At 38.4% G+C, this 11,935-nt stretch overlaps 1 protein-coding gene across 1 annotated transcript; it reads right to left on the bottom strand.

The window, feature by feature from the left end:
• Positions 1 to 432: 432 nt before the first annotated feature.
• LOC118564258 lies at positions 433 to 10,821 on the bottom strand. Its single transcript, XM_036141688.1, has 9 exons — positions 9,910 to 10,821; positions 7,603 to 7,749; positions 6,109 to 6,272; positions 5,889 to 6,025; positions 5,613 to 5,706; positions 5,115 to 5,459; positions 4,819 to 4,996; positions 3,697 to 3,824; positions 433 to 3,214 (listed from the first exon to the last, which is right to left on the bottom strand). The coding sequence occupies exons 1-9, from the start codon at positions 9,989 to 9,991 to the stop codon at positions 2,918 to 2,920; spliced, it is 1,572 nt and encodes a 523-aa protein (XP_035997581.1). The 5' UTR covers positions 9,992 to 10,821; the 3' UTR covers positions 433 to 2,917.
• Between the last annotated feature and the right edge of the window lie 1,114 nt (positions 10,822 to 11,935).

Raw genomic sequence — 11,935 nt, 5'->3', positions numbered from 1 at the left:
ATGAAAGAGCATACACAGCAAAAATCAGAGTGTTCAATGTACTCCATATGAGTACACTGAACACTGGTTTCAGTGTATATATAGGTCCAACAGGTCGGTGTTCAGTGAACACTGTAAAAAGTGTAAAATATATACTCTCAAAATAGAGTTATATTTGAACACCTACAGAGTTCAAATATACTCTTATAACTAGCACTTTTGACACCCTTTTCAGTGTTTTTGAACACCTGCAGTGTAAACCTAGAACCTTTGCAAGCTCATAATTTAACACTTGGAGAGTACAAATATACTCTAAAGCTGGTACTTTTTTATTTAAGTTTCAATAGTTTTCAACACCTGCAGTGTAAACCTAGAACTATCAATGAATGAAAAAATACTCCGAGTCAGTGCTTTTTATGTCTGTTTTATTTAACAGTTCTTGGATTTTCAAAAACCATAAACTCATACAAACACATGTACAGGAACCACATATTGATAATCTCTATTAAAACCATAAGTAGTTTGCAGATCAAATGGCTTAAAGAAGTGCAATGTATCAACTTTAAGCATGGAAACATTCTGATCATTTCCCTGTGTCACATGAAAGCAGTGAAAATGCTCTTCAAAACAAAGTGTCTGAAAGTCCTCTGTTACCAGAAAATATTCTCGATTAAATGCAATGATGTCTTTTATCTGACTAAATACAGGCAAATCGTCCTCTTTGTCTGTGCAAACTAAAAGGCCTGGACGATACTCAGTTCCAAAACAAGTGATCCAAGAAGTCAGATCAACTTCACAGTCTAAATCAACCTGCAGTTCTTCTGCAATCATCTCACCATGTGGCAAGTCAATGAGCTGAACAGTTTTTACTGGCCCACAGTCAATACTTTTAAATGGCATTGATTCCCAATGGTATGCTATCGCCATCTGATGTTTTTGGGCCAATGACTTTTTATATTTTTGAAATTTTTGATTGTGTTTTTGAAAAACCTATGTTTGGCTTCAAATCTCATTGACCAAACATGTAGAATTGGACCTATTTTTCGAATGACTCTGGGGTAATGAACCATGAAGTGATGTTTAGGGATCATTCCTCGATGTGGGTAAAGCTCTTTGAAAAGTTGGTGATGGTCAACAATGAGATGCTTCAGACATACTGTCATTCCATCAGTAACAACTGGAGAAAATATAATGTTCATAATTTGCAACAGGAGCAACAAGAGTCTATAGTGAGCATTTCCTTCTCGTAAAACATCTCCAAATATCAAGGGCATATTCCGGATTAAGCAAAAAGTTTGAATGGCATTGAGACCAATTCCGTTTCCAGTCTGCTCCAAGTTTATTCTGGTTGGACGATTTTTTCGTTCAACAAAGCCATAATTGTATGAGTATATTCGGTTACAAACATCTGTCTTGGATATGATTTTGTTGTCTGAGAGGTAAGCAAACAGCAACTTCAGCTGAAATTGCCCCACTCCTTCCAATATGTCATGCATAATGTCTACAGCATAATTTTCAGAAACATGAAAGTACTGTAGATTATTGAATAAACATTGTCGCTTAACTCCAAATGTGGATGGCAGTGTAGGATCTACCATGAGGTCATAGCAATGCTGATCATGCAGTGCTTTATTACGCAATGTTATTCTTGGATCATCATCACTGAAAACCGTTTGTGAGGTCTGTTTGTCTACTAGACAAAAACGACAAAAATTGTTTGCACTGAATGATTCAACATACCCGAGTAATGTGTGCAATCCCAAATTGTCTCCAGTTACTTGTGCAATTGTTCCGTAAACTGGTTCATCAGAGAAAGGAACTTCAATTCCTGTGCACTCAAGGACTTTCAGATCACGTACGAGGGGCTGTAAGATTAAATCAAATCCATACTTCTTCACATCCTCGGTATGAAAAAGTGCTAAAAGATGAATATTCATAAGAGCGGAGTTTATCTTTGGGGATAGGTTTCGTAAAACAAAGTATACACTTCCAACCTTATGGATACCATGCTTGGATCCGAGTGGATTTGCCATTTCAAAATCATCGTAGAATATCTGTATTTGGAGAGAGTTTGGTTTTTCAGAGAAGAGGGGGTGATCTCTAAAATAGTTACCATCACAGAAGTCTTTGTAAAACCCAGTTTTCTCACAAGGCTGCACAAAATGATCACAGATCTCTTGGTTGGTGAATATAAACTTCAAAGTTTGTAATAGAGGAATATAAACAAATTTGTCTGTTATGGGAACTTGATCATATGTGCCAGTAGTTCGATTCCTTCTAGTGTCGTACCTCACTCCTAGGGCTACCTCAACAGGTTCTACAATACCCCATTTCTCACTGAAATGTTTTTTTCCTTTTTGCCTCAGTGTTCAGTTTGCTAAATGGATTTTCAAGGTTGTCAAAATAATCTTCAAACTTTGTTCTGATCTCCTCATCATTAGAGAGTAATTTTACAACATCATCTTTAACATTTGAATGCAATTCCTCTACAAGTTCCTCCATATTTTCAACAACAGTCATTATGACATTAGTAGCCACACCACAGCTTTGGAGATTTGCAATAAGGGATGCACACATTTCTTGGGCATGTTGCCTGGTCTCATTACAGCTTTGAGAATTATCTGGTTGCTCTGGAATTAAATTAACCATGGATTCGTCAAATACGTCAAGTATGACGGGCTCGTTCTCAACTATGACAGGTTCGTTTTCAACTATGACGGGTTCATTCTCAAATTGATCTAGACTTTTAGCGCTATGTTTATTGTGGAGATGTTTTCTAAAGCCTGAAAAAGTCCAAAATCTCTGGTGGCATCCACTCTGGTCACACATCAATTGAAACTTCTTACCAGGATAAAAGGCATGGAAAACTTTGAGATGACGGATCAACACTTGAACGGTAACAAAACTAGACTTGCAAACAAAGCATCTGAACATCTGTTTAGTTAAGGAGCTTAGCTCTTAGATCCTTGACTCTGGGAGTTTCGTGAGAATGACCTACATCAATGTTGTAGATGGTGGTCTGCACAAACGTGTACATGCCATTTAAGGCCTGGTCGTAGGAGATGCCGAAAACATAATGTGCTTTGAAAAGTTCATCAAAGGCTGACAGGGAAGACTTGCCCTTGCAGGGAATGAGATGACCATCCAATGCAATGTAGAACTCGTGGATGTGCTTTCTTGACGTCCCAACTGCCAGGATGTAGGGCTGCCTCTGCTGGTTTGGACCAGAGTGCTCCTGAAGGTTGCGACATGACTGTAAGATAACAATAAACTGAAATTCATCTACACTGAACAATACATTTTGATGGATAAGACACACTCTGATAGAAACCTTTGATGGCACAGTTAGCTTCCCATGCAGAATATATTCAGCATGTTATAAGGCAACCAAGGTTTTTGTACCACGGTCACACAAAGAGAAAGAATTAAACAGAGAGGTCATCAATGTTGGTTACCTTATCACATATCCCTGCAAACTCCAATACGTTGGCAAGACAAACAGACAACTAAAAATAAGAATGAACGAGCTCAAGACTGCAGTCAAAAGAGGTTAACCCCACTCTCTATTCGCTATGCACTTCAAGGAGGCAAAACATAAATTATCAGACTTAAAATTTTGTGGAGGTGACATTAAAAAGAAACCGATCAATAATCTGGGGGGTTACACAATTGCCTTTTGACAATGGCTATTGCCATGGGAGATCAGGACACACTGACCTTATGAAATTTGACTACATGGTCCACAGCTTCTCGGGTACTGATCTTTACAGCTCCCTTCTTTCCACTTGGAGGTGGTGGCAGTAGGTAGACCAACAGTAGCAGTGAGGCCATGTCACTATCCCAACCTGAGGAGGCAGAAGCACCTGCTTTAAGTATGATATACACCTGAACAAAACCTTTGAAACTACATCAATATTAAAACTCTTTTCAATAACAATACTAGTTCTGCAACTAACAATTTTTTTTGATAATCGATTAACCTGTCAATTATTAATCAATTGGTTGGATTAAAAGGCCTGTATTTTATCAGGGAAATTTTATTCTGCACAATGCTCTCCTTCAAACATTGTGCAAACTGAATCTAATGAAAACGCTAGTAAATTAATCTATGTGGACTATACACTGTGAAAAATATTCTTCGTGGACTATACATTATGAGGTGTGTGGTTGAATGTTCTACAGTAACATATATTACATTTTCTGTATTACAGTAAACAGTATTATTATTCAGTAAATGTATGAGATTTTTACCATTTATATACAATTACATAATCTCATTACAGTTACTGCTCTCATAAAAAAAACAATTAGTTTTGTTTCACGTAGAGTTTAAAGACAAATATAAAATCAAACAACATATTTGATCAAAATTAGTATTTTAGTCAAGGGTCATTGCTCTTCCATTCCGACCACCGTTTGATTGATGCACAGACTTGCGCTCATTCAGTGAAGTTTACCGAAGACTAGATTACTGTCAGGACTTTGCGTAAAATGCTGAGGAAAACACATCTCGAAACACATAAAACATCACACAGTGCAATTTTCCCGCAGCAGCAAATTCTGCGATCTCTGCTCTGTTTTTCAGATGCGTTTTATGCATAGAAATGCGTTTTTCACCATTGTGAAGTAACATCACTGACTGGGATTTTCCACAGTGACGTCACAGACCAAACTAATCGATAATGAAATTCTTTTTTAAAATATTTTCACTATTGATTTCATTGATTTGTTGTTGCAGCCCTAAAAAATATATTTGTCTACACAGCCATTTGTCATGCTAAAGAAATTAAACAAGTCGACATTTGAAAGATACACACCAGATTCATGTCAATTATTTACCTGGGACCTCGTCATCCTCTTCAGTGTTCTCCTCTGCAGACTGGATAAGGTGGTCAAGCAGGGGTGTCTTGCTGATGTTCTTGGCTTGCTGTATTACTTTGGCTTTCAGGAAATCCCATTTCTCCAGGAATTTTGATGAAGTCTCAACTCCAAACAACAGGTCAAAGTCTTGCGTCACCTAAGGGGAGGAAGCAAGCATATGTGTATTGATGATGGTGGTATAGTGGTAGTGGTTTTCATCGTTGAACAGCTGTTCTTGGCATTGCAAAAAAAATGTGCTTACAAAAAAAACTTACCAGGCCTTTTGTGTCTAGAAACCTTGGGAACACAGTAAGCACTGTGCTGCATTGCTCAGAATCATGGATCAACTTTTGCCTGTGCTGGAAGGTTTCTCTCATTTTCATGAAGATCTGTTCGTTGTCTGTGCTGTGTTTCAGTAAAGATATGGCCTCACGACACTGGTCTCCCTCCAACTGCTGCACTTTAGTCACTTCTCTCTCTAAGTTTGGTCCGCTGCTGCCTATAGTGCGAGAGCTCCTTCTCCTACCCCCATTGGTACCGCCATTGCTGAGTTCTTGCTGTGTGTTTTTAATCTTCCAGGCAATGTAGCCCTCATTGCTGTCTATGTCAAAAAAGTGTTCCTAAAGACAGTTTCAACAAAGATGGAAATGTATAAAAAAATAGTTTCAGCATGAATTAATAGAGATCTTTGGAAAAGAAGAGTGAGACTTCTAAAATGCACCAGAACATTATTCATTTGTTTATTAAGATTAAGATTTTAAATATGTACTCACATAGCCTTTTTTGGAGTAGGGATCTTTTAGAGAGGGGAACAGTGTTACTATCCCCAATGCATACTGTGCTCTTTTATCCATAGGGGGAGCACGTCTGTGGAATAAATGTTATGTATTAAAACCAACACACCGGAAAATCTATGATCTGAGCAAGGCCACAGCTCAATGGCCACAGTTGTCATTTAATGAGCTTTTTGATTACAACTACCATATATGCAATTGAATACTATGAATATACACTTTACCGAATCATGCACCATAAAGCATTTTACTTACCCATACTTTTCAAACATTTCAGCAACAACGATGCTGACGAGATCACGGCGTGCTCGGTCCTTCATCTCTTCTGTCATTGCATAGTTTGCAAGGATTTTCTCCCCTCCAGGCTTTTGTTCCAGAATTCTTTTGACAAGCTTGACAAGAGAAATAATTTTTGTGGTAACGGTAACAGGTAAATGTAATATTTACAACATAAATAGAAATGTTCTGAAATCACCTCTTTGGCTTGAGAAGAACTGTCATCAGTATGTAGACCTTTTGGGGACATCACAAAGGCGTCATCAATGCGCTGTCTTTTTGGGGACATCAGAGAAGCATCACTGTCCGATGAGGGTGATGATAGTGACAAGGTGTCTGTGCACGAGGATTGGATCGGAGAGTCTGAAAAGGGCAAAAAGATCATCATTCAAGAAAAGATATTTCAGTCAATGTTTCCACAGGTTTAAGTTAGGAGAGGTTAAAAAAAGAGCATGGTGAGACTGCTTCCAGGAAACTGTTTTCTTTGCCATTTATAAATTACATGAGTTTTGGTAGCGTAATGTGGCCAGACCTTAAGCAGTTTAGGCCATGATACAATAACTACTAGATGGCAAGACTGACTGTTTTTTGAGAGGTACTCGGGGCAACAGTCTTACCGGCTAATCCATTTTATCTCAAATGTAGTTTTTCACATCCTAATGTGAACACTGAACAGATAAGAGATAAGGTTAGAAATATGCAAAGAGGTACTTTAACAGAGAAAGCTCAAATCAAGACATTGGTGAGAAGCTACTGTTTTGGTTTTGTGATAGCAAATAAATTACAATGTTAACACATTGGTATTGTAATAGGGCTGTCGCGATAAACGCAATATTGCATTACCGCGCTACTGACAAGCCAACCGCAGAGGAATGCAAGTAATCCCAGCAATCGCGATATTCGCGTGATTACTTTTTTCATAAGGCAATACCTTTCTTGTTTCGAAATTCATGCATAGTATTGAATGTTAAATGTGTTAAAAAGGATAATGAGACTGTTTTCATCATGGTGATTTGTAGAGGCTTCGTAGATTTGCACTTAAGCCTAAACAGTGAATGAGATTGATCGATTGAGCGCGTGCGATGACCTGCATCTGTCTTTTAGATCAAGTCATACAGATCCTGTGAAAAGGTTGCAGGAAAGCGAAATATGTTGTGTCATCCTTTTAATCGTGTAAGGGCATTTACCATGAATGGCATCAGCAACATCGCTGGTCAGCATCCACAGCGCGAGGAAGCCACGGAAAACAAAAATCAGAGAGTCACGCATTAAATCGCATCAGCTTCAGCGTTACCCATGCGACGCATTGCTGGTCAGCTGAGCCTTGAAAAGTGGAGCTCAAAGTTAAAAATAATTAACACCTTGTGTTACTATCTTTTAATGAATCAGCGTTTTTGAGGGGTTATAATGACTCATTCAAAGACAGTGTGTTCCCATTGTAACTGTGGGCTGAGTGACAGCTTTTCAATGCGCAGAGACGCTGATAGATCCGGTTACATTGGTTACTAAAATGTACTCGTTTTTGTGCATGCTTACCACATCGTAACACTTATTTATAGGCCTATAGCAACAAATAAATCAAACATAAATAAAGAAATGGCGACACTCAAAATTACCCCAAGGGAAAATCCATCACCGCGACAGCCCTATATTGTAACCCTGCAATGTACATTGTAATTGTACAACCACTTACCAGAAACTGAAAGAACATCAACAATGGTCCACAGGATGTCTGCTTTTTCCTCCAGGATGTCGCTGAAGACCTCTTCGTCAACCTCTGTTCCACTGTCATCCAGCACATACATGTTTGTCTCAGGGGGTATGCTGAACTTCTCTTTAGCTTTGAGTACAGAAAAAACATAAGTTGTGTTTAAAAATGCAACAAAGTTGGAGAACAATAATGTTTTTTAGCACTATTTCTATCGTAATGGGCAAAGCTACAGTAGACTAGCATGGTGCTAAGAATAAAATTTCATATAAACATACATCTAAACCAGTGGTTGTGTAACTGTGCGTTCACACCAGACACGAATAGCGTGTCAAATTTGCGCCAACCACGTCTAGTTATACGCTTGACCACTTTGTGTCCATTTGCGCGTCAAGAGCGAAATTGACACGCGTAAAAACAAAAGTTTGAGGTGAAATTTATGCACGTCAGAGGCAAGAGTTTCGAAACCCCTTGGCGGCCATCTTTTTTAGATGTTTATCATTAGCATTAACTGAGAGAGTCACCGCTCGTATATGCTCTGGAGAGCAGAAACAGCTGCATAGGGGACATTGTTGCTGTACTCGGGTCCACCAGACCCTCTGGAGGATTTCAGGAGTTTCACAATTTGCTCCAGGAGCTAGGTTTGGTGGACCCAATGGTGAGGACGCTGACGAGGACAGCGTAGGCCATATAAGGCCTCCTCCTCGAGTGGTCACTGCCTGACGAGCCTGCGCTCTACAGCCCGGCGCGAGGTTCACCCTCGCCCGCACCCACCTAATCTATGATTTATTTTTGTTTTGATAATAAATGGAGCCAGCCTCCAAATGAAACCTGTCCTGTGCACCATAATTTATTACTCTATTTTAATTTTCATATTTTAATTATAAGACTATAAGCTATTAATTATAATAGCTTTCAGTTTAATTCACATTTTCATTTTTAATCATGAACTTACAGGATATAGGAGCATATAGGCTAGATTATGCAGTTTGTAATATATGAAGAGTTCATAGTCAGTGTTTGTACAAATTTTGATTATCTTTTCATTTTTTAAGCACTTTTCAAGCATTTTTAAGGTCCCTAAATCCATTTTTCAAGCAGCAACACAATTAAAGAATATAAATAGTATAAACAGCACCCCTTTAGAAAACTACAAGTTAAAATATTAGAATCTTCAATGAAAATACAACTTATGTATATTAAATCACTCTTTGGATATTTCTTAAAAATGTGGTTATATCTTTGTATATTTGTTGTAGGTTGAGTTTTTTGTAGATGGTTGGAATAATAATAATGATAAAAATGAGTATAATACATGAATATCTTCCTTAAATACCTTAAAATATTATTTTAATAAATAAACATTGTTAAGAGTGTTTAAGTGTTAGACTATTTAACAGAATCTAAACATATTCAGCCAACACTGGCTTGTTTCATTCATTCTTTTTAGTGGCAGCTCTATTAGTATGTATTTACACAGCAAGACATGATGCACAGATCTATATTGTCATATCAGATTTTCTTTGTCACGCCCGTTGCTATGGTTACTATCACGAATATTTACAGAACTCACTCTGGTAAACGTGGTGGTCACTCCCGAAAGTTTAATCTTCTAAGCATCATGAAAAACTAAACTTTCGATTGCATACAATGCTGCAGACGTTACAAATTTAAACTTTTACTTTTGTAAAAAGAAACCAGAGTGCTCACACAAAGGTGCACGATGGAAAGACCCTCTCCTCAACATTACAACTATATATATTGATTCGATATGAATTAATGTTTTTAAGGAATTCATTCAAATTCATAATTGTATTTCTATCTTTGTCTCCAATTACCTTTCAAATGGCTGGTGAAGGTTGATTCTCCCATAGCGCTCACATCACATTTATCATCTTCTGGTCAGTTATCGATAAAATGACAGCAAGCAACATTTCTTAATGTAGCTAGGCCTAGATGTTTGCGCGCCAGTCGAATACACAAGGCGCCAAATACATGGAATTACACGAGATGTGCATCGTAACAGAGGCTGCCTCACGAAATTAAACAAAAAATAACGATTACCAGCCAGTTTTATTTATATTTTTAGTTACATCTGACGTCCTGAAGAAATAAATTAAAATCAAGCATTTTCCAAACTTTCTAGACTTTGTAGGAACCCTGATTCGACCTTCAGATGTTTCCATCACTGCTAAAAAAAAAAATCTGTCAATGACTCGGTTTACACCACGTCTAATCTAAACTTAAATTATAAAGAGAACGAAGAGAAGAATGCCATAAACATTAACTTACCCTCCCTGAGAAATGCTGGATATGATGCTCCATTGAGTTTGATGTACTCCTTCTTTCCTTGGTACTGCACTTTGAAAAGCATTGCTGTAGTTTTCCTCACAGATTACTACAACATAAAAATGCAATTGGTTTATTGAACACGCACAATTCCAAATGTAGTGCAAATAAACTCAGACTCTATCATTTCAGGGAATCTCTAACTTAACATTAACTTCCAAGGCTAGCTAACGCAGTGTTTCCCCCAGCTAAGGTGAGGCGGTGAGTTGTGGGAGGGGGGCACATGCTTTGCGTGGACGACGTTTTGCCTGTTTTTTCCCTCCAATTCACTATATGCAGGCGCGAAAGCAACAACCAAAAAACGCGTATTAACGTCAAATACAAATGCAAGCACATCGAGTTAGGTTCGTTTTTTTTTTTTTTTTTTTTTGGAATGTTGGCGAGGCGTTAGCGCGAGTTTCGCCAAGATAGCGCTGCGGGAAACACTGGCTAACGTAAGTCAATTTTGCACAGGGCTGCGGTAGCTATGAGTGCTGAAAAAAAACAGTTTTACTAGATTTAACATTCGCAATTACTTTAGCTACCATTGGTATAGTAAGTTAGCTAGTTAAACTACTTCTACATTGGCGTTTTTAGTGATTTAGTTATGAGAATTAAAACAAGAAGACAAACAGGAATATTCGGCATGATTCACTTGGAGGTTTCTTACCTACAGTCCCGCGGAATCAAAATGTCGGTTTCGGATGTCCGTTGGAAACTGGTGTCCGAGGCTGCGTCATGATTCAACCAATGACAACGCATAGTCGATCTGATGACGTATCGAAACCTAAACTCATATGCGGACGGGAAAGTAACGACTCTCAAAGAGTTCATCATCCCACCATTCACACTACAACAGCTCCACATCAGCACTAAACCAATATACTAACACTTGAGAGGGTTTCTGGTGAAACCTGACAAGTGTACTTTAAGCCCAGTTTACTCCAAAGTGTATGAATTATACTCTGGTCATCCAAACTCTGGGATTTTAACACTCTGACATTTGCTGTGTAGAGCCACAGTGGACAGTCGTCTGCATTGTCGATGGCTTTGCAGCAATCCCGTATACTGAGCATGCATAAAGTGACAGTGGAGAGGAAAACTCCCCTTTCATAGAAAGGAAAACCTCCAGCAGAACCAGGCTCAGTGTGAACGGTCATCTGGCTTGATCGACTGGAGGTTGGAGAAAACAGAGCAGAAACACAAAAAAGCACAGAAGCACACATTGATCCAAGAATCCTTTCTAAGTTATATAGTAATAGCGGATGATCTGCTTCCCCTGGATGATGTCACAGCTAACAGAACGCCAGACCAGGTGTACCTACTATGAAGATAAAAATAGAAAAATAGAACATAAAGTTATAAGCTGAAATCACAAACAAAAAAGGCAAATTAGAGAACAGTAGGAGAACTCAGCTGAGTGAGAAAAATAGACCCTGATGTACTCTAGCAGCCTAAGTCTGTAGCAGCATAACTACAGAGATAGCTCAGGGTAACCTAAGCCACTATATCTATAAGCTTTGTCCAAAAGGAACGTTTTAGGCCTAGTCTTAAAAGTAGACAGGGTGTCAGACCAAAACTGTGAGTTGGTTCCACAGGAGAGGAGCCTAAAACATAAAAGATCTGTCTCCCATTCTACTTTTAGAGACTCTAGGAACAACCAGTAGACCTGAAGTGCTCTGTTAGGGACATACGGGGTAATCAGATCTGTGATATAGGATGTAGCTTGTTTATTAAGGGCTTTATATGTCAGAAGAAGAATTTTAAATAAAATTCTTGATTTAACAGAAAGTCAATAAAGGGAAGCTAAAATTTAAGAACTATGATCCCTCTTGTTGATTTTCATCAGATCTCTTGCTGCAGCATTTTGGATTAGCTGAATGCTTTGAACTGCATTTTGTGGATTTCCTGACAGTAAAGTTCCGCGTACACTGTACGAGTTTTTGCCCTTTTCCGGCCGATTCTTCAGTCGTGCGAGCATTTTTTGAAT

This window comes from Fundulus heteroclitus, chromosome 9 (genome assembly GCF_011125445.2).
Source record: "Fundulus heteroclitus isolate FHET01 chromosome 9, MU-UCD_Fhet_4.1, whole genome shotgun sequence".
NCBI classification, from domain to species: Eukaryota; Metazoa; Chordata; class Actinopteri; order Cyprinodontiformes; family Fundulidae; genus Fundulus; species Fundulus heteroclitus.
This window is presented reverse-complemented; position numbering and strand designations above follow the sequence as displayed.